The 20,967-nt window shown below is 52.8% G+C and overlaps 5 protein-coding genes across 5 annotated transcripts; 2 read left to right on the top strand and 3 right to left on the bottom strand.

The window, feature by feature from the left end:
* Positions 1-2,776: 2,776 nt before the first annotated feature.
* Positions 2,777-5,070, bottom strand: G6M90_00g011150 (uncharacterized protein; the record flags this gene model as incomplete). The annotated part of the gene is made up of 3 exons (XM_066129704.1): positions 2,777-2,913; positions 2,983-4,340; positions 4,436-5,070. 3 exons carry the CDS (start codon positions 5,068-5,070, stop codon positions 2,777-2,779), a joined length of 2,130 nt encoding a protein of 709 aa, XP_065985621.1.
* Positions 5,071-10,635: 5,565 nt separating this feature from the next.
* On the top strand, positions 10,636-11,136 carry G6M90_00g011140 (uncharacterized protein; the record flags this gene model as incomplete). The annotated part of the gene is made up of 1 exon (XM_014693920.1): positions 10,636-11,136. One exon carries the CDS (start codon positions 10,636-10,638, stop codon positions 11,134-11,136), a length of 501 nt encoding a protein of 166 aa, XP_014549406.1.
* A 745-nt stretch (positions 11,137-11,881) lies between these two features.
* On the bottom strand, positions 11,882-14,398 carry TKT (Transketolase; the record flags this gene model as incomplete). Its single annotated transcript, XM_014693921.1, has 6 exons — positions 11,882-11,998; positions 12,071-13,726; positions 13,789-13,873; positions 13,950-14,045; positions 14,115-14,161; positions 14,345-14,398. The coding sequence occupies 6 exons, from the start codon at positions 14,396-14,398 to the stop codon at positions 11,882-11,884; spliced, it is 2,055 nt and encodes a 684-aa protein (XP_014549407.1).
* Positions 14,399-16,365: 1,967 nt separating this feature from the next.
* BMT6 (25S rRNA (uridine(2843)-N(3))-methyltransferase) lies at positions 16,366-17,454 on the top strand (the record flags this gene model as incomplete). Its single annotated transcript, XM_014693922.1, has 1 exon — positions 16,366-17,454. One exon carries the CDS (start codon positions 16,366-16,368, stop codon positions 17,452-17,454), a length of 1,089 nt encoding a protein of 362 aa, XP_014549408.1.
* Positions 17,455-17,562: 108 nt separating this feature from the next.
* Positions 17,563-20,523, bottom strand: inpp5f (Phosphatidylinositide phosphatase SAC2; the record flags this gene model as incomplete). The annotated part of the gene is made up of 3 exons (XM_014693923.1): positions 17,563-18,421; positions 18,482-20,252; positions 20,325-20,523. 3 exons carry the CDS (start codon positions 20,521-20,523, stop codon positions 17,563-17,565), a joined length of 2,829 nt encoding a protein of 942 aa, XP_014549409.1.
* Between the last annotated feature and the right edge of the window lie 444 nt (positions 20,524-20,967).

The following is a 20,967-nucleotide window of genomic DNA, read 5'->3' as shown; positions in this document are numbered from 1 at the left end:
CAACGGGACGCCATGACACCAGCCGACGTGTTGATGATTCCAAGACACGCCAGTTGAAATTTCCCGCACTAGCAAATAAATCTTGCCCATGACCCAGGTCTGCTGCGCATCCTACACGCACCACGGGTGTCGCGGAGAGCGGCAGCTGGTGGCGGCGGCAGATAGGCTGCAGCGACGCGAGGCTCCCAAGAATTTAGCCTCAAGCACGAATCTCGAATCTTGCGCGCAACGAGCTAGCTTAGCTGGTAGTAATACAAGTCCACTTTCGAGATCAGATCAAATACCCAAGGGTTGTGCAAAAGCCGATTCCTGGCAGCGCATAGCGTTTGCTCACTAAGGACCAGCAATATTACCACTTCTTCGCCCCTCTCATTCTACATCTTGGACACCAACATGCAGTATTCTGGTTCTTTTCCAGCAGTACGGAGTATAAAAGTAATAAATAAATAAAGAGATACTATGTAGTAATTCATATTGGCAAGCCAGGGATACAGGCGGCCGCACCACCATATCCTATGTATGGAGTATGCACCCTGGCTTTTTGCTCTCGCATCGGTGACCCCACACGAGCTTGGAGCTTGGAGCTCTCTAGACACTATCTTTAGTTCCAGGCCCAGGCTTTGATGCGCCTTGCTAGGGTAGATGGATAATACCCCATACATAAATCCGTTCATTCCCCCTCAAATTGAATGCGATTTGTACTTGGACATCGAGAACGCATAGTGACAGTAGTCTAAGGCCCTCCCCCCCCTTCCAACGACGGCTACATGCAGCCGCCGAACCAAGTAGCCTTTTCCGCACGAGGCATCCAGCAACATGGACACAAAATGACATAAAATGACATAAAAGTGGCCCCTTCTACTCCGAACCACCTGCTTAAATCGAACACAATGGCGTAACTGAAACATCAACTCGCTGGTAACACGGCCGCGATACACAAAACCTCGTCTTCCCCCCTCCCTCCTTTCCCCCAAAATGGCAAACACCCCACGCCAGAAATATCCTTCTCTCCGGGTCATCCATACGTATATCCATCGGATGGGCACGGCACAAAAAGGACCGTCCTTAGCCACACCCACCACAGCTCTATGGCCTCGCCCAAAAAGATGATCCTAATAATACATAACAAAGCTGCATACCTAATAATATAGGCAAAAATTCTGTCTTCACAAGTTACAACTCCCCCCAGAACTTCCCCCCCAGCTCCCCCAAGACCAACCAACAGCCCAAAGTAGTGCTATTCCACGCGCAGCCGTGTATGTTCATCGCCCCCTTTTCCAGAGCATGTAACTATTGTATGTACTTAAGTATGTATGCATGGCCGTCACCAAGCTCACACGGCATAGCAAAACACAGCCACATGCTACTCCAAAGTGCCCGGCCCGGGTAACATACTCTCAACGGCACACGTGCACCACGCTCGGCTCCGTCACGCCAAGGTCTCCAGAACCAAGAACAAAAAACACGCAGGCAATTGCAGCTCAAGCCAGACTCCAAATGTCGGCCGCCCTGTTTCCTGTCCCCTAAAAAAAAAGTAGTACATACTACCTATTATCGCCGTCTTCTGCGTTCCCCGGCCGCGGACGCTTTTGTCCAACCGACCCCACCGATGGAAGTCGAGCCCATCCACAAACCTTCTCTTGTAGATAATCTTGGCCCAGCCCGCCCGTTCTCGCGTCGAACCCGACCAGTAAGTACCGGGAACCTAGAGGCCGGTGGTTGACATCATCGAGCGGCAGGCCAATAAATCATCCCCAGGTCATGAGCCGCACAAATGATAGTTCATCTGCTCCCGATAGTTCCGAGGGGGGGCCAGGTCGTCAGCCCGCACAAGATTAGAGTTGACCATACATTCATTACTCATCGGCCCGTAGCCCTGCTCCCTTTTGCTCTATACCCAGAAGAATCTCAACCATGTGCTTATTGGCCCTCGTTCTCGTTTACACGCACCAGGCATCGCGCCGAATCCAAGCCCCTTTCTTTGCTCACAAGTCACTTTGGCGGCATGAAGCTCAAGTCCTTTGCATTTCAGGTTTCCTATATAATGCTCCCAACACCCAAAACGCCGCTGCCATGAACAGCTACAACCAACAGGGGGAGGCATCTCAACTCCGCTTCAGACTTAAGAATGATGTGATAAGCTAATCGTGTCAAAGGAAAAGGAGAGAAAATAAAAAGGTCACATCCAAAATCAAAGGAAACCAACCCCGGTATGAGCTTTTTGAGTCGACAAACACTACAGGATATCCAGCCCCCAGCCAGCTCAACAACTACAACCGCAACAATGCCCTGCTTCCTGCAAGAGAACCGCTGTTGTTTGCAACCCTTCTGCACCCCGAGCTGCCGAATGACCGCCACCTGGCTTGCCAACACTCGGCAAACCCTCTCCATACTTCTTCATCCCAACACAAGAGAGACTAATGCCCACCAGTAAGCGATGAATGTCCTACACAGTAACAACCCGGTCTCAAAGGAAAGAAGGGGGGGAATAATTCTTGTCAAAAAAAAACCCATGATTTCTTTTTTGGCGCAACGCTTCAGCAAACCAAACCCAAAACAAATGATACCCAGAATGTCAAACCCCGATACAAAAATTGGGGGGAAAGGGGGGATAGAGAAAACAACGGAAAGAGAGATGAAGACAAAAACAGTAAAGAGAATTGCTTCCCCCTCACAAAAGATGCAGCACAACACACTACAACGAAGGTATTAGATCGGCAAAATGGGCTAGGGATTGAGGGAAGGCGAGATGGTAGTAGTTGAAGGGAGCACAGCCCTACTGTGGGTAGTAAACCATTCCAGATGCATGCTGAGGGTAATAAAATCCGTCAGGGCTCGGCGTCACCATTCCTCCCATGCCCATGACACTGGGCTGGTACCCTTGAGGCGCCGAGTACGTAGAGTAGGGGTTAACTGACGGGATTTGGTTAGCATCGTAATAGTAAACCATCCCATTCATTTCTTGAGCCACTGTGTTCGAACCGATTGAAGGATTTGGTCCGTGGCCATGTGAAGCCGATCCTTGGTCAGGTTGGCCCGGAGGGCCCGGAGGGGGGAAGCCTCCGGGTACGTTTCCGGGCTGAGCAGCAGGGACAAATCCAGGTGCCGGCGCAGTCGGCGCCATATTGGGCCCAGAGTACCCAGGAGCATAGAAATATCCCTGCTGTTGCTGGGTTTGGTATACTTGCTGGCCATAGTATTGTGGCTGGCCGTACGTGTTGGGCTGGAACGGCGCAGCATGGATAGCTCTCTCTGGAATATGAGAGAGCGGTGTTCCAGTTGACTGCTGGGAGGGATATGACGGTCGTCGTGCGTGTGCTTCCTGCCCATAGCCGTTGGCTACCTGCACCGGAACCTGCTGATGGAAGGCCCCTTGGAAGGCTTGAGAGCCAACTCCCTGTGTCATTGTAGGAGACTCAATATCTGCCACGGAAATGTTCTTTTGTGGTCGTGGTTGATGCATAGGGATCGAGTTTGGCCGGTTCTCCTGTACCGTCGGTTTCTGAGGGAGCGGATAGGTTTGCGGTGGTGGAAGCTCATTGATCGACGACTCAAGCAGAGCAGCTGGGTGGTCTGGCGCTTGAGGCACAGGCAGGAGAACGGCTTCTTGCCCGAGAGCTGGTGCAGCGACATGGACAGGCCCTGGTGCTGGGACTTGCACAGGCATAGGAGGTTGAGGTACAGCGCTTGGTGGAAGTCGAACGACTGGTCGGACGTTATCCGCGGGCATCGGGGGCCTCGAGATGACAGATCCTGTTGGTGAAAACATATAGTCGCGCTCATGGGCGACAGACGAGCGGCGACTAAGAGCGATGCTGGGCGAATAGGCACTTCCGTAGTAGCTACCTCCAAATACACTAGTCCGCCTTGAAAACCCACCCATGGAGCTCCATGTAGGCCTTGGTTTGCCACGCATACGCTGCTGGTTGGGTCGTTGGGCTCGGGGGATGAAGATGAAGGATCGGTCAGGGGCAGGCAAGATGTATCGCGGAGGATGGCCGGGCAAGGAGATTCGGACAGGCTTGTCTCGTCGAAGAGGAGGTCGGTGATCAGGCAGCTTGGTGTACTGCTTTACGGGCATGCCGGGAAAGACGGCCGGCTCCACCATGCCTGGCAACATTACGCGAACTTGGGCATTGCCAATGTGTTTCTCGGTGGACAGCGTACGGTTGATGGGAGTGGCACTTGGCTCACATGTGGGAACAAAACCATTCCCGTTGAGTGGCCCTTCATCATCCGGCATCTGTCGGGGTCGACGGGGAACAGGATCGGTGACAGTATCATGCATGTCGTGAGTCCATGGAGAATTCGTCGTTGGATCCGAGGGGTGCTGCATGTGGCTGCTTGGGAGAGGTTAGCGCATGATATATCGGAGAAGGGATGCATTCGGGAAGCTGGAATGAAAGGCACAAAGGAGCCATTGTGAGCGACGTACTTGAAAGGGGCAAAGGGGCCGCCAACACCGTAGCGGCCGCCCCTTCCTCTCCCTCTGCCAAAGGGTCTGAACCCATTCGCGGCAGGTCCAGCGTGTCGATGGTCGTGCATAAAGAACGACCCCCTATTGGGCACAAAGGCGGGATCTTGGTCTCTCCGGCGTTTGTAGTCCTCGTGCTCTTGTCGTCGCCGCTCAGCGTGGGTATCGGGCTGCTGTCGCATAGCAGAGGCCGAGCTAACAACAACAGGAGCAGAAGGGGACTTGGGCGGCGACACGACGACCTCATCGAACTGCATCTCCTGAGGAGGTGCGGGCTGATCGGCGATGGATAGGCCATGCAGCATCATGTCGGTGTCGGATGCTTGCTTCGCATTGCCATTTGCCGCAGCAGCTGTGTTGGCACGGGCAGATTTTGCTGATGGGCCATTGGTGGCCTCGGAGGCTTTGGGACAGGTTGGCGAAGCTTCATCGATGTTGCTGGTGTCGCTATCTTGACCAGCGTCATCGTCATCAGTGAGAGAGCCTTCGGTCAAGGAGTCGTCGTCAAGATCCAGCGCATCAGGACGGCCGTCATCATCGCCCTCATCTTCGACGCGGCGCCTGTGGCCGATCTTTCTGCGTCGTGGTGCAGGCATGCTGTCGCCTGGGTTGTTGGCGTCAACGGCTTGGACTGGTCGACCTCGCAGAGACTGCGAGAGACGACAGACGGATAGGGTCGTCGAGGACGAAGGCGCACTCAACGCAGGAAGACCATGCGCGGCGGGCTATAGGGACTAGCGTCAATAGCTACGAGCTTTTTTGCCGGTGTAGAGGAGAAGGTGGATGGCGCAACCGGCCCTGCGGTGCGAGACGAACGAAGAACGGGACGCAGAACAGACTGTGACGAAGAAGAGGTTGACGGAGGGATGCCCAGCGGTCGGTGGTCTCAAGCTAGAGCGCGGAGACAAGACGGAACACGGGTCAAGTCCACGGCGGGGTTGGGGCAAAAAAAGAAAAAGAAATGAATTAAGAGGTGGCCCCGTGAATTACTCGCCTCCCAAGTCGAGATGGCGATGGAGGGAATAGAAGACGGGAATGGGGATCCGAGAGGAACAAGCCGGGCAACGATGGTGATGTGTTGTTGACGGAGTAGGTCGACTGCTAACTTAAGTGGTGGACACGGGCACTTGAGCGTGGAACACGGGTGTCAACTGGTGGACATGGGCGTGGATGGAGGGACAACCAGTCAAGTCGTCTGCACGGTGGAGCGGAGCGCCTGGCCAGATTTTGGCAGCATGCATCGGGCTGCCTCTGGTTTGGATTTAAAAAAAAAAAAAAAAAAAAAAAAAAAAAAAAAAAGAGCGCGCGGGAGAGTGCTGGCTGGGCCTGTAGAGCCACTGGAGTCTGGTCCTGGCTCAGGGCGCTCGCAGCCCAGAACTTGGGAGGCAGGGTGGGGCTTGAGCGCTGCGCAGTGAATGCTCACGACGTGACTGGCCGGGGCCACAGGCTGCATTGCTGTGCTCCAGTGCTCCCAATGCTCCTAGAGTCCCCACGCGCACGTTGGCCACGCCTCCCCAAGGCTCTGGCATTTCCAATATTTACTAAGCATTGGCCGGAAATCCAGCAACCACATGCACTTGACATGCAACGACATCGAGCATCGACAGCCGCCAGCCCAGCCGTCGCCGTGGTGCCATGCCATGGTCTATCCTGCATCAGACTATACCTCGCTCATCTCTCACCATCCATCCATCTGGCTTTTGTCAAGACATCTCTCTCCCGTACACCCACTTCGATTCCCAACCACGAGTTGCCGTTTGCCACGGCCTGCTCCCAACCAAGAGCCGCTTGCAATTGATGCCCAGCCATGTTCGAGCTTACATGCATACCTAATCGGTACATTCGATATATGGAGTAGCCAGCTTCGAAGCAACGGCAAGAAATAAACTTGTCCCTGTCCGTCAGCAGCAAGACATTGCACACAATACCCGCCAACTCGAACGGTTCTTCGACAAGGCAACAGCAACAACGACAAGAAGAAGAAGAAAGGGGGAAAAGGACCTTCTCCTTTCCCATGCATGCCTTGTCTCACTCCAAAGCCTCGTGCAAAGGACCATGACGGCCGGAAACACCACGTAGTGACCTCGGCAACATATCTTGCCCATTCTCACGGTTCCCGGCCTTTTGGGACTCATGCACCCCAATCAGTTCAACCCGAACAACCCCATCATAAATTGGCTGCCCATGACCGCCAAACGGAATGGCCGACTGCAACTCAGATGCCACTCCCACGCTGTGACACTTTATACTGCAAAGAACCCAGTTACTCCGAAGTCGGGCGACAAAGGGCATCCAACACCCCGTACTGCAGCTCACGACAGAATCCTCATGATTGGCTTGGAGCACCTCCTCTCCTCCAGTACAACCTACCGTGCTTCTTGGCTGGATGACTAGTCACAGTGAATATTCTTGCCATGTTTCGTAAACTCACGTTACCAATCGTGATTGTTTGCCAGGGGCGTCTCCTCACCGGCAAGCAAACCCGACTTTGAGCAGCAATCGCGGATCCCCACTCTGGCGCTGCATCTGCCAACGTATGGCAGAATCGTGAACCGTGACAGCGCGGGGACATTGTGTGCGCCGTGCGCGTCTTCTTTATTTAGGCACCTACTAAGGTGTACGGAGTATGTGTATATATATACACACACATATGTATATGTATACACACACATATGTATATGTATATATATATATCACAGTATTCTATTTTGTCGTTTTTTTCGTTGCTCATTGGCTCAAACCTAGAGGTTCTCTGGTTGGGCACAACCAACGGATGCCTCTGTCTGGTCAGTATTATGCAGACCATCGAGATAGAGTTTGATCGTCGTTTGAAATCGAGCGACAGGTTTCAAAATCTGCGATATTTGGCTTAACTGACTTATGAACGACACCGGCGTCACTAAATCCGTTTCAAGCCCATAAACGGCCTTGTAGCATGTCCTCTTGGCGGGTTGATAAACGGTGAATGCCAGGGAGATGCAGCAAGCTCCAGGGTAGGCCAATGCGCGGTGATGGGTTTACCAAGGGACATGGTGATTGATTCGGACCGAGTTGCTACTTCGTCTGAATCCCCCCTGCATGTGGTAATAGGATGAGACGTCTCTTTATCCATTGGTTGTCAAATGGCGCCCTTTTATTGAGAGTGTTCATGGCTCACATGGGTCAACAGCTTGGATATATGCCAGGAGGAACCATCCAATAACAAACCTACCTTTACAAAGTAACGCACATAGTTGGCGATGCGGACAATATTATTTTCTCCCGTACTCTAAAAGCCAAGAAAAGGGACCAATCGACCGCTGATCCATCCAGCTGAAAGCACCGCGAAGAGAGCAACCCTACAGAGTCGACTCTCTTGTCGAGATGTTTGATCGTGTCCAATCCTGCCCTGCCGGATATTTTAATGACACATGACACTGGACATGTAAGCGAAAAAAAGGTTGAAGCCTTGGGCATGACATGGCGGTACGTATAACAAGAACATTCGCAAAGTGATCAATGGCATAGTCATTGTTCGTGAGGCATTGCTCCGACAATCTGATGCAGCACACTTAATATTATGCAAGTTGGGCACGCTTTCCAGTCGTACATGACCGTCCCCCAAATGGAGAGCAAGCCTTGTGAATGCAGCTCACTCATCCGAGTTGGAATGCATGCCAACGTGACCAGCAATGGTACGTTGAGATGGTTGAGATGCGCACAGCAATCCCTGGTGGCCGTCTGTTTCATCCGGTGTATTCGGCAGCTCGTCGTGGCGGCAACAAGCGAGTAGAATACGTGAACATCAAAAGCAGATGCACGTACATGTGTACCCTGATGAACAAGGGCACATAAATGTATGTACAGGCGAGTCAGCGCCGGTGCATCAAAACCTCCTCGACACAGAAACACCAGGACACAAATTCTGCCCAGAAACATGCCAAGAACAACTTATGCTCACCAACGCCGCAAAAGTCCAATTAATACCGCAGAGGGCGAAGCGAAGCCCACCAAAAAAAAAAAAAAAATCAAGTACTACTTACTCAGTAAGTAGTGTTAAAAAAAAGCTATTACTACTACTACTAGTACGTACCATCCCTTTGAATGTGCGCAGGTCTAATTGATGTATTTAACCCACTTCTTTAATAATACTTAATAATACTTAAAAATACTTAAAAATACTATATTATTAGGTATAATAAACTAATATATTTTTATATACTTAAGTATCTTTAAAATCTTAGTTACTTATTATTAGCTAGAACCCTGGCCCGTTACAAAAATTAGACCTGCGCACATTCAGAGGGATTCGATGTTCGCCCTCACTCGGCCAAACAACAGCTTCCCCCAATCGATCGACACGGATAGCTAGCTCCCCCTGTCGCTTCCCCCGCATTTCACCGAGCACATGTCTGGTTGCAACTTCCTAGCGCCAACCTCATTCCATGTTCTCACTCCGACCTCGAGTCAAGACGAGCACGAACCACTGACACATGGCAGACCAGCGCTCACCAACGAAAATATAAAAAGAAAAAGTCCAATGTTCCATCCGCAACGCCTGAAACAAAAGGTTCACGCACAAGACGTACTACCACACAGACAGCCAGCCCTCATGTATGTCTAGCCCGCAACTATTGCCCGGCCCCATCAGCTCGTGCCCCCGCAAACTGCGACTCATGCACAACGTGGCCCCCAACCGCACAGCTGGCGCGCGAGTACAAATCCTGTTGTCTCTCGTACCTGTACGGCGTAGCCGCATGGGCCCGGGACGGCCTCGGGGAGAAGACCAGGATCAGGAGGCAAGACAAGACGAGGCTATCGCTAAAGAGCCAAATGTGTCTGGTTCTCAGGCAGTTAGTTGGGAGGGGGGCACCGCAATGGGCCGATAGCCTGCCACAATATTGGATGAAAAACCTGCGCGCTCGATAGCGCCCAAGTAAAACAAAAAATCCGGAACCAAGCAAAACAAGGGCCTTAGGCGAGTATTTTTGGACGCTGAACCTGTTGATCTACCCAGGATCCTGGTTGCTTGGCAGGACGGGGTTGAGCAGAAGGACTCAATGTGAGCTGCACGTGTTCCAGGCTTGGAGACTTGGAGACGGGGGCACGGAGCTAGATCCGATGCTGTTCCAACATTGTTCATGTTTACTTACTTATGCAGAGGGCTATTATGCATGCAGCTCGTATTTATTATACAAGTAATAAGTACTAGGCTGGCACGCGGAATAGTACTAACAACTGTCGCCGTCGCCAACTCGCGCTTGTGCACTCGCTCTTTCCTGAGGGGATATGCATGCATATTTCCTTGCGCTACCTTATCCTCCGCACATACTATGGTACATCTGCGGATGCACGTAAATAGATTCCTCCACTACAACACAATAATAATACGTCGTCGTGTCGTCACCAACCCCATCCACCATGTATAATAAACCACCAGGGCCCCCTCTCCTTTTCCATTTCCCCCCATATATATAAACCTACTCCGTAGGTATGTCGACATGAATCGTCTCCCTCCGTCCACCACCATCGCGACTCCATCTGCTCCCGTAGCGCCATCCCATCCCGCAGCTGCCGCAGCAAAATCTCCCGGTCGTCTGCATGCACGAGCGCCGCCCCTCAATTCCGCATTCCACCCCAGCTGCCCCCTCTCGGGTGGTGCGCCTCCCCCTCGCCCAGCCAAGCACCGTGCAACCCCCGTCCACATCTACAACAGCCGGCGAACATTGGTAACATTTCAAAGTCCTTGAGTTGCCAACACTTTAGCCGGCAGCCTGCACCTCGAGAATCGACTCTCGACGCTACGCTAATCCGCCGCACTCCTCCACTTTCCAGCAAGGAACAAGGCCACACGTGCACTTCTGCACCGGCTTGACCGTTGCTGGCCTCCCGTCCATGGTCCTCTGTCCATGGTCCTATGGCGCAAACCCAACCAACGGGGCCAGACCACTCGACTTGATCAGCTCAGCCTTCTCTACTTCATCTCTCCATCGTATCCCCTCCTGCCGTCTTGTGTCTTGTCTCTCTCTTCCCATTTGCTTATATTCGTCCTTTACAATTGCTCTGCGGCTCTCCGTCCCCGTATACTAATACACCTGGTATTCCCCCTCGTTTCCTCCTCCCCTCCTCCAACCCGCCTCTTCTCGCTCTTCTCTCCCCTCGACTCATGCCAAACCGACGTCATGGCCAATCTCCCCTCACAGCACCCCACTCTCTCCATCCACCTCAGCGACATCACCCTCACGCCGCTGATAACCTCGTCATCCTCCCCCTCCCACCTCGACTCCCTAACCGCCCTGACCTCGAGCGCATTGTCCTCCCAGACGGCCGCTCAGCGCGCACACCTCGGCCGCCCGCAGCGCATCATGATCGAATACCCAGACTCTGGCGCCGTGGTACTCCAGACATATCTTGACCCTCGCGAGTCCTCCTCGTCTGTCCCGTCTAGCCGGAGCACCACCCACAAGGACATAGATACCATGACGTCGGGCACCACGGATGAAGACACCGAAACGCAGCAGTCCCCCGACGACGCCGCACCCATGTTGGTAGGCGTGGTCGTCGCGGGCTCGTCTGAGGAAGCGAGAGAGGCCAGGAGGGCCGCCGCGAGGCTGGAGAGAGTCGGGAGGGAGTTTCAGAAGGAGTGGACGGCACAACTCGAGAGAGGCGCTGGTGCGGATTGAGAAGATGGGAGAATTGTTTGAATTTTAATTTTTTTTGGCGGGGGGCCGGTTTACAAGTTTTTGGATATCCAGCCTTGTTGCCAATTGCGAGACTCTATTGGCCAAAACTCGGCTATGGTTGGTACGGGCTCATGATGCTCGGATCGACATGCAAGGGTGTATTTGATCGCAGATCCAGCATCTACACCATGCCAGTTAAGCGAGTGGCAAATTCTGGACAAAAACAGCAACGATTTGCCATCCCATCAACCCGCCGTTTTTGGGCATCCGCTCGCCATCTTTACTTTGGCAGTTACACAAAAAACCTCACGCCATCATGACTTTGGCAGTTGGCACAGCGACTTCCAAGTTCCGACACACATCCTACGGCCTCTAACACACTCCATGTCGCCATGACAACATTCGCGATTTTCGGCATTGTTTTCTTCATTAGCGCGGAGTTATTTTTGCAAATCATTTCAAGTCTCCTCTGTGCTTATTTCATAATCAAGTTGCACAGACATTGCAGCCAGCTAGGTGTTTCTCGTTTTAGACAAAAGTCTTGGTTGGACATTTGGCAACTTAATATCATCTGAATTGTTCCGGATTACAACGATATCTATATATTTTATGACCATCCCAAACTCTGCCATGTTCCGCGCTCCCAATATCGTCGTCACAACGTAGCAATTTTCGTCCCATGACAAAGAAAATATACTCATATAGCTCTAGTTACAGGGCAGTCTTGCTGCAACAGTATGGTATCTTAGATGTGCTGCTGGAAAGCTCGGTTGATAGGAGAGCGGACGTTGGGGACATCCTTCCAGAAATCGATCGTGGCGATGGCGCGCTTGGAAATGCCCTCAGGCGTGAACTCGAACTTCTGCAGAGGTTGTCAGCTAGGGTGAAAATACAGAGAAAGATGTGTTGGGGCTAAATGTTGTCGAGGTCATACCTTGTAGACATCCTTGTAGGCACCAGAAGCGCCGAAGCGGTTAATACCAAACTGCTCGTGTGTGTATCGTTCCCAACCCATGGTGCTCATGACCTCAACGGACAGGGATGGAATACCATCAGGCAGCACAGAAAGTCTGTACTCCTTGGACTGAGAATCAAAGACCTCGAAGCAAGGAATGGAGACAATGCGAGCCTTGACACCGTGCTTCTCTTCGAGATACTTGGCAGCGTCCACGCAGATGCCAACCTCAGAGCCAGTCGAAACCAGGGTGATGTTGGCGCCAGGAACTTCATGCAGGACGTAACCACCCTTGCTGGCCTTCTCAATGGTGGAACCCTCAAGCTGGGGCAGGTTCTGTCGGGACAGAGCCATGATACTGGGAGTGTGCTTGGAGGTCAGGGCAATGTAGTAAGCAGCGCTGGTCTCGTTGCCGTCGGCAGGGCGCCAGACCATGCAGTTAGGCAGGGCACGGAAGTGAGCCAAAGTCTCAATAGGCTGGTGAGTAGGACCGTCCTCTCCAAGACCAATGGAGTCGTGAGTGGCAACCCAAATGACGCGGACCTGGGACAGAGCAGAGAGACGGACAGCACCAGCACCATAGGAGACAAAGTTCAGGAAGGTACCGCCGTAAGGCAGGATAGTACCGTAAGCGGCGAGACCATTCATGATGGCTCCCATACCGTGCTCACGGACACCGTAGCGGACATATCGACCAGAATAGTCTCCGAGTCCAGTAGCCTTGGGCTGGAAGTCAACCGCGTTCTTCCAACGGGTCAGGTTGGAGCCAGTCAAATCAGCAGAACCACCGAAGAGCTCAGGGATGGCGCCTTCGATCTTGCCCAGCACAGTCTCAGAAAGTTTGCGAGAAGCGACAGCGGCGTCGGCGGGGGTGTAGACGGGCAGGTTCTTTTCCCAGCCTTGAGGAAGGTCACCCGTCTGGCGGCGCTTGAGATCGGCAGCCTCGTTGGGGAACTGCTCAGCGTACTTGCTCATCAGCTGGTTCCACTTGTCCTCGTGGGAGGCACCCTCGGAGGAATGCTTGCCATAAAGGTCGTAGACTTCCTTGGGGACATGGAAAGCATCCTCGGGGAAACCCCACTTCTGCTTGAGCTGCTTGATGTCATCGGCCTTGAGGGGAGAGCCGTGGACACCGTGGGTACCCTGCTGGAGCGAGCCATAGCCAATGGTGGTCTTGAGTTTGATCAGCGAAGGCTTGTCCTTGACCTCTCGGCACTTCTTGATGGCAGCTTCGATGGCAGCGAGGTCAGAGTCGCCGTCGTGGACGACTTCGACATGCCAGCCGTAGGCCTCGTATCTCTTGACAACATCCTCGGTGAAGGCGCAGTTGGTGTCGCCGTCAATGGAAATGTGGTTGTCATCGTAAATGCAGATCAGGTTGCCGAGCTGAAGATGACCAGCCAGTGAAGATGATTCGCTGGAGACACCCTCCATCAAGCAACCATCGCCGAGGAAGCAGTATGTATAGTTGTCAACAACGTCAAATCCAGGCTTGTTGAAGGTGGCGGCAGTGTGAGCCTGGGCCATGGCAAGACCAACAGCGTTGCACACACCCTGACCGAGGGGGCCGGTGGTGACTTCAATTCCGGGGGTATCATGGGACTCGGGGTGGCCAGGCGTCCTGCTGTCGACTTTCTACACGAAGGATTAGACCAACTCGCTGATTGAGCTAAACTGTTGGGAAATTCGCGGCTTACTCGGAAGTTCTTGAGGTCCTCAATGCTCAAGTCATAGCCAAAGAGATGCAGCAGAGCATACTGCAGCATGCAGCCGTGGCCATTACTATTTGCCATTCATGTCAGCTTCATATTCGCCGACCCAGTGGCAGCCAGTGTCGAGTGGCGAAAAGAGGACTTACGAGAGGACGAAACGGTCTCTGTTCAACCACTTGGTGTTCTTGGGGTTGAACTTCATGAATTTGTTGAAGAGAACGTGGGCAACAGGTGCCATGCCCCTGGGAACTGGTCAGCCAACAATTTTTCCTAGCAAGAGGCCCAAGAGCTTTGCACGCAAGGCTACTCACATGGGAGCACCGGGGTGTCCCGAGTTGCTGTTGAAGGTGGCATCGGCCTAAGAAGGCATTGTTGTCAGTCACTGGCATCACTCTTGTGTAGTCCGTCGGGCTCAATGCCATGCTGAAAATGCCTCTCCCGGCGTCGCATATCCGTGTTTCGTTGGCGACCGAGCAAACCGAGCGTCATGGCGGGGCAGAGGGGGAGCAGGAACATGGCGGGGTAGAGAGCGCGAACGTACTGCAAGCAGACGGATGGTGTTGATGGCCAACTGGTCAATCTCGCCGTAAGTCATGATGGGCTTGCTGTCTGGAGTCGATTGGTTGTAATGGGGAAATTGAAGAGAGAATGGGCAGCGTTCGGGGATGAAAAGAGGGAGGGTTCAGTATTATAAGGAAGAGCGAGAGGCGGGGGGGCCGACGGATGGGACAGAACTTGGGCAGGAGCTGTCGATACCGGCGTTGGGAACTCTGCTGAGGGGCTGGTTATGTAACCTATGTCATGGTTCTTGGGGACGTGGACTTTGCCGGTGGGTCCGGCGTCGCAGATGTGCAAGGACGAGACTTTAGCATGAATCTGCGCGCTGCTACGGCGATGCTGCAGAATCGGTTTTACTCGAGTGGCTCGTTGCAACTACTTGGGTGCGTTATTGGGACGGGCAGGAACTGCCGACTGACTGACCATCTAGGTACCCAAAATACCCAGGTACTTAAGCACCACACGTTACGCAGCACCGGATTACACGTCTGTCGAGTTCCTCAAGCGTTGGACGGTGATGGCGACGAGGAGGGCAAGATCAACATGTCCCGTAGAAATTGTGCCCCATGGACATGGGAGACATGGGAGAACCTTGGACCATCATTGCCAATTCTCAAGTTCTGATCTACCGCCTCACGTTTGAAATACATGCCTTATTCTTTGCGACGCCGCTCGTCACTTGTCACCTAGCCCGGGCCCCTGGTTCCAGCCCATCCGAACCATTCTGCCGTTGAACAGGTCGTTATGTATCTGGATTTTTTTGGTTGTCGACATGTGGGGGCCAGTTGCGCAAGAGTCTTGATGTCGTCGAGAAGTCAAAGAGCAATAGCCGACGGAATAGCCCCTTCGAGCAACCAACTAAACCAATACTGATCATCACGAAAGCCCACATGGCCCTTGACAACAAAAGCTCGAGTTCTGTTACTTTTACAATACACTACCGAAGAGAAAAAGATAAAAAAAAAACTGGGCCATGTCCCCTCCAATCGATTCCACCACGACCTGCGATGCTCCAGTGGATGGGCATGTAGATAAAAGTTTGCACACGACTGACGCAATACGTCGCGGTGCCTTCTCCAGAACGACCCCATCGCGTTGGGCCAATGCTGCCATCACACAGGCTGGCAGGCTCGCCGCAAATGATTTAACTGGAACTCTTCCTAGAGCCAGGCGGTTTGACAGGAATACAGCGCTCGTAGGAAGCCCACTTCAATGCTGGAATATTGGTGATGCAACAGACGACTGGGGACGGTGGAAACACTTTGGCCCAGTGACGTTGCTGCTGCTCTTGGCTCGGGGGAGCAGACGATTCATCTCCGGGGCCATTGGATTTGCACCCAAACGGTTGATACATCCTGCCAATGGCAGCCCGAGACGTGCTCATGAACAGCAATGCCGGACGACTGTGGTCCGGATGGAAACGAAGTTGGGACGGTGGCGTTCTTCGTCGCGGTCGGACCTGAGCGTCTGCTACCCAGGGGCCAGAGGCAGATCAGTCAGCCTCTGGTAATGGTTATGAGGGTGCTTTCATCAGCATCCATATGCCAGTTACATTCCACAGGCAATCTAGTGTCCACTTCTGGCCTTGCCGATCAACCTGAGAGATTTGTAGTGATGTAGATCCAAAAAAAGGGCTGAGGAAAATATAAGTTCACCCTACATCCATCATGTAATAAGGTTCAACCCTTTGGCAAACATGTACATAAATCGTTAGTTGTCCCAATTGCATGCGAGATTGAGGCAGTGGACGCGAACCGCCGGTGTCTCGCTAGACCCGGATTTATCATGATGCCAAATGCGCTTCTAAGCCAGGAGAAGCTCGACCAAGTCCTGCATCCCCTCCAATCGGCCAGAATGCCCCAAACTCAACCTCAGCCTCGCCCAGCCTCGAACTCCAAATCCAGCCCGCCACCCGTCCACCCACACGCGAAATAGTCGCAGCAAACCTCATTCCAAAACAGGAATCGAGCCGCCGGGACTTTCCCCCTTGCCCATGACAAAGAAATGGTCAGCAAGGCATCAGCGCCCAAGAAGAAGAGCCGCATCGCCTCCAGGACGGCACCAGCAGAGACAAGCCCAGCTCCCGCAGCCGCCAATGGCACTCACTCTCAGCGCCACCAGCAGACCCTGGTGAACATCTTTGCAGACGCGTTCGCAAACGTCCTCTCGTCGGAGCACTTCCCCGCGCTGCTACAGGAGATCAAGCAAGCGTTGTATAGCAGAGATTTCGGACGGGCCTTTGGCAGGGAGGACTATCTGGAGGCGTATGCCGCGCGATGGAGTCCCACGAGGGCACTGTGCTATGCCTCCGTCTTCGTGGGCATCGACGCACATCTTGAGGTGCTGGCGTCCGACGCCGCGGGCAGTGTCGAGTCCGAGGCGTCCCACGATGGCGCTGCAGACTCGCCGGGCGAAGCGAGGCCAAGGAGAGGCGGGATCAAAATGCTCTGCGTAGGGGGCTGCGCCGCCGAACACGTCGCCTTTGCATCCTACCTCGACCAGACGGAGCGCGCTGGGACGCTCGCGCTCTTCGATTCCGCGCCCTGGGAACACGTCGCGTCCATGCTGCAGATGCAGCTGACCACTGCTCCCGCGCTGTCGAAATACGCCTCGGCCGCAGCTAGAGCCTCCAACGCGGCTCTTGTCGACCCGTCCCGACTGGCGTTTAGTTTTACGCAGGCGGATGTTTTGTCCTTGACCGCCGAGGCACTCTTGGAACAGGTAGGATCGGCCCCGTTGATCGTCACGCTCATGTTTACCCTGAATGAGCTCTACACAGAAGGCGGCATCGGCAAGACCACCAAGTTCCTGAGGAGTCTGGGCCAAGTCCTTCCAGGGGGGAGTTTGTTGCTCGTAGTCGACAGCCCGGGGAGTTACTCGGAGGCTGCGGTGGGAAAGGAGAAGAAGCGCTATCCTATGCAGTGGTTACTGAACCACACCTTGTTGGAGGGCGAATCCTCGGGATATACATGGGATAAGCTAGAGTCTGAGGAATCGATGTGGTTTAGAATGCCGGAGGGATTGTCGTATCCTATTCAGTTGGAGAATATGCGATACCAGATGCATCTTTATCGCATTTCGAAAAAAAGCTAGCTAATTCGTAGCTAAGAATAAACAGAATAAGCGTAATTTCAATGACAATTATTAATTACAAGTACTCGTCAATGCTTCGTAACGTTTCTAGGGAGCGATCCACAACATCTAGGCCCAGACAAGTCTCTTGATCGAATGCCCCAACTGCTCCAACAATCCTGTATTCTTCTTCGCCTCCTGCAGCGAAATAATCTCACCCTTCTCCACGAAACTCTTTTCACCCTCCCCTTCCTTCCGCAGCTGCGCTTCCAGAGCCAGCCGCTCGATTTCTGCGCATATAGTAATTACCTGCTGCAGCTCCGTCTGCTGCAGACCAGCTGTTCCTGATACAGCCGTGGAAGAATCCATGTACGGAGCTTTAAACGCCAACCTCCGGACAGCAGGCGATTTTGCCTTGGGCGAGAAGAAACTAACAAGGCCTACCTGCGTCTTGGCCTCTCCCTGAGAAGCCGAATTCGGCGCAATATATCCCTTAGTTGAGAGCGTTCGTGTATTGGTTCTCTTGATATTGCTTTTACCTGGCTGGTAGGATATGACGAGTCCGACATTTTTTGTTTCGTCCATGTGCGCTGGGGCAAGTGTTGACGTGATATAAGTTCCGAATTTGATGTGCGTCACATTGCCGAGGTGGACGCGCTCAAAGGAGGATACTTTGTCAAGATCCCAGTCAAAGCGGCATAGGTAAAGAGCAGCGTCTGTCAGCAGCAGGACGACTTCCTCCATGGGCCAGGATTTTACCACGTCAGCCATGTTGGGACTGATGAGAACCCATCCGCCATGGACTTCCTCACTGGCATCGGCAACTACTCGTTTTTGGCAAAGCTCGACAGCTCGCTGACGCATTTTTGCAATGGATACGGCAGGATCTTTGGTCATCATGTCGGACTCGAATTCGTCAAAGACTTTTTCCGTTGCGGTTCCGAGCAGAAAGTCTATAGCTGCTTGACTGAAGTAGTCGTTCACCATGCTTCAACCATTATATTAGAGGCAAGCCACAAAATGCTTCAGAATAGACATGTGTACTCACCCACTGTAAAATCGTGCCAGTGACAGTCCCAAGTCATTCAACGCTCCACGGTAGTCTCGTTTTTTTGTCCTCGTATAGTCGCCCTTCATAGCGGCCGTAGACGCATACTGCTTGGAGACTGCGTCGCCATTGTCTGCCCAGAGAGTATTAAACCACCTCGTCTCCTGGTCTAGCTGCGCACTCATATCTATCCCATCTCCCTTCAGCTGCAAATCTAGCATATGCTTTGCAAAGGAACTCTGACACACGTTCGTTCTGTCTAAACAATCCATGCAGTTCGTTCTGAGGACACCTGCCTGCCGCTGGGTAATCTCGCCGCCGACTTGGGTTGTGCTGCCCAACTCTTCCAACCTACCCCTTAGTTTGATTAGAAGCTGACTGACATTCTCGAACTTCATTCCACGGCAAGCATGGTGAAAGTCAAACCACTCGAATGGAATTTTGTCGTTCTCGCCGAGCTCTTCATTGAGGCGTGAAACGTTTGCCTCGTATTGTGTTCCAATGGGCTCTTCAACACCGCGCTTCTCAACCAAGTTGACAATCTGGAGAGATCCATAGTTGGAGTGAAGCCTCTCAAAATGTCTCTTGCAGGCCCTGTAGTTGCTCTCGGGGGAGTGTTGTATTACTGGGACTGGTTTTAGTGAGTATGCCGATTGCGTGAAAAACAGTGGAATACTTCCGCGAATCTGTACAAATGAGTGAATTGGCGAGGAATCGTCCCATGTAGGCGAGGAGATGATTTGTTCCGTCTCCACCATATTCGCCGTGAAGCCTTCCTCATTGATGCCTCTACGAAGATATCTTAGACCAGCGCGTTGAGTCGACCTGCGAGACACCAACGTGATAAGACACTTCCTCTCCGACGGCCTTAGATCGGCATGGTCCCCAACGCGTCCACTTGGCGGTGATACTGGTAGAGATCCAGAGGTAGACATGTCGGCGAGTTCCATTGACTCGGATGCACCTTCATCCATCTGAGGAGGATCACTATCCACTACAAACGTTCGCTGGCCAATAAATCCCTGCATTAGCGGGAGACTTATTGAGTCTTGACCAGTTGCTATGAATTTGCCCAGTATATGCCGGTTCCAAAAGAACTTGTTGTCAACTTGTGTGTGCAGAGGTGTGTCTGGATTCGGGACCCAAGCCTGTTGAGAGGTGCTTCGAGTGAGATCAATATCGTAGGAGAAGTAAAAGCTCCTAGAAGACTCAAAGAAGACTTGAATCGTCCGCAATAACTTTGGCAACAACGCTGTTACCTGACTTTGGTCACTCATATCCTCTTCAATTGGTGTCTTGGATGTGGCTGGCTCGCCGGATGCTTCCAGTGTTGTCGGTGAGCCTGCGGTTGCAATGCTCAAGCCCAAGCTTCGTCTTTGATCCATGGTCCATCCACTGTTACTGAACCACCGCTGTGCAAAACGGCCATAGCTACCCCGGCGACGCATTACATCCTCGGCGACACTGCTTCGAGACGAGTCGGGACGAGTCTTGTCCTCCTCACCGATTGTGTCTTCCACTTCATCAAGGGGAGACTGAGGGATTTCAACGTCTTCGTCGCTGCTTTCGGAGTCGCCATCTTCCCCATTCGGTGTTTGCTTCCTGAGAAGGCTGGCTGTCCTGCGGATGGACTCATCGGCCTCTTGCTTTGTGTTGCATGGAGTAATGGCAACGCCAGTGACAACATAAATGGGAAACCCGAAGATCTGTGCAATTTGCTGGCGACGGGTAATAGTGATGAGATAGCTAAGTCTTGAAACCGTAATCAAGCCTGATGACGCATGAACTTGTTAAGAGACATTTCAACAGCATACAGCACCTGAGCGAAGGAAGGAAGTCTTACCAATAACACCAAATACTTCGAACGATGAGTTTGGGCCTGAAGTGTCCGGGATTTGGTCCCGTGGAACTGCTGAAATAGACGAGTCGCCATATCTAATCCTAGCCGGCTGGAATGGTCGTTGTCCCTTTGTGGGAAGCGGCTGGAGAATGAGACCATCGATGGCAGCGCATATGAGGATCTTCCGGCTAATTCCGGGCATGATGTTACGATGACACGCCGGACGGAGACTCAAGACTCGCTGAGCAGCATTACGAGGCAGTCAACACGGGCAGCAGGGCAATATGGTCAATACGATGAGTTATGAATGAATGACCCTGCTCGGCCGACGATGCAGCGCGGGGATGAAACCAAGGCGAGAGAGCTGAGGGTTAAGCGGAGCATTGCGTCCGACGTGGAATCGAGTACGAGTGGAGAAGCGTCATTGATGATCGACCGTGAGTGACCAACGCAGCAACAGGGGCTGAATTGTTCTTTCCCAATGCAATCGACGGGAGAAATGTCTCGAGAATGCAAGAATCAGGTTATTGTGCTGGCTGCTGCCCGTGATCTTGTCTCATGCATCAGGACAGGGTGTTGGTACGTCATGCATGCATTCAATGCTTGTTGCCCGACCATCAGCTCGTGGCAGAGCGCAACGCGCATC

This window comes from Metarhizium brunneum, chromosome 1 (genome assembly GCF_013426205.1).
Source record: "Metarhizium brunneum chromosome 1, complete sequence".
Classification (NCBI taxonomy): Eukaryota; Fungi; Ascomycota; class Sordariomycetes; order Hypocreales; family Clavicipitaceae; genus Metarhizium; species Metarhizium brunneum.
The sequence above is the reverse complement of the archived record's forward strand: the minus strand, read 5'-3'. Positions and strand labels throughout refer to the sequence as shown.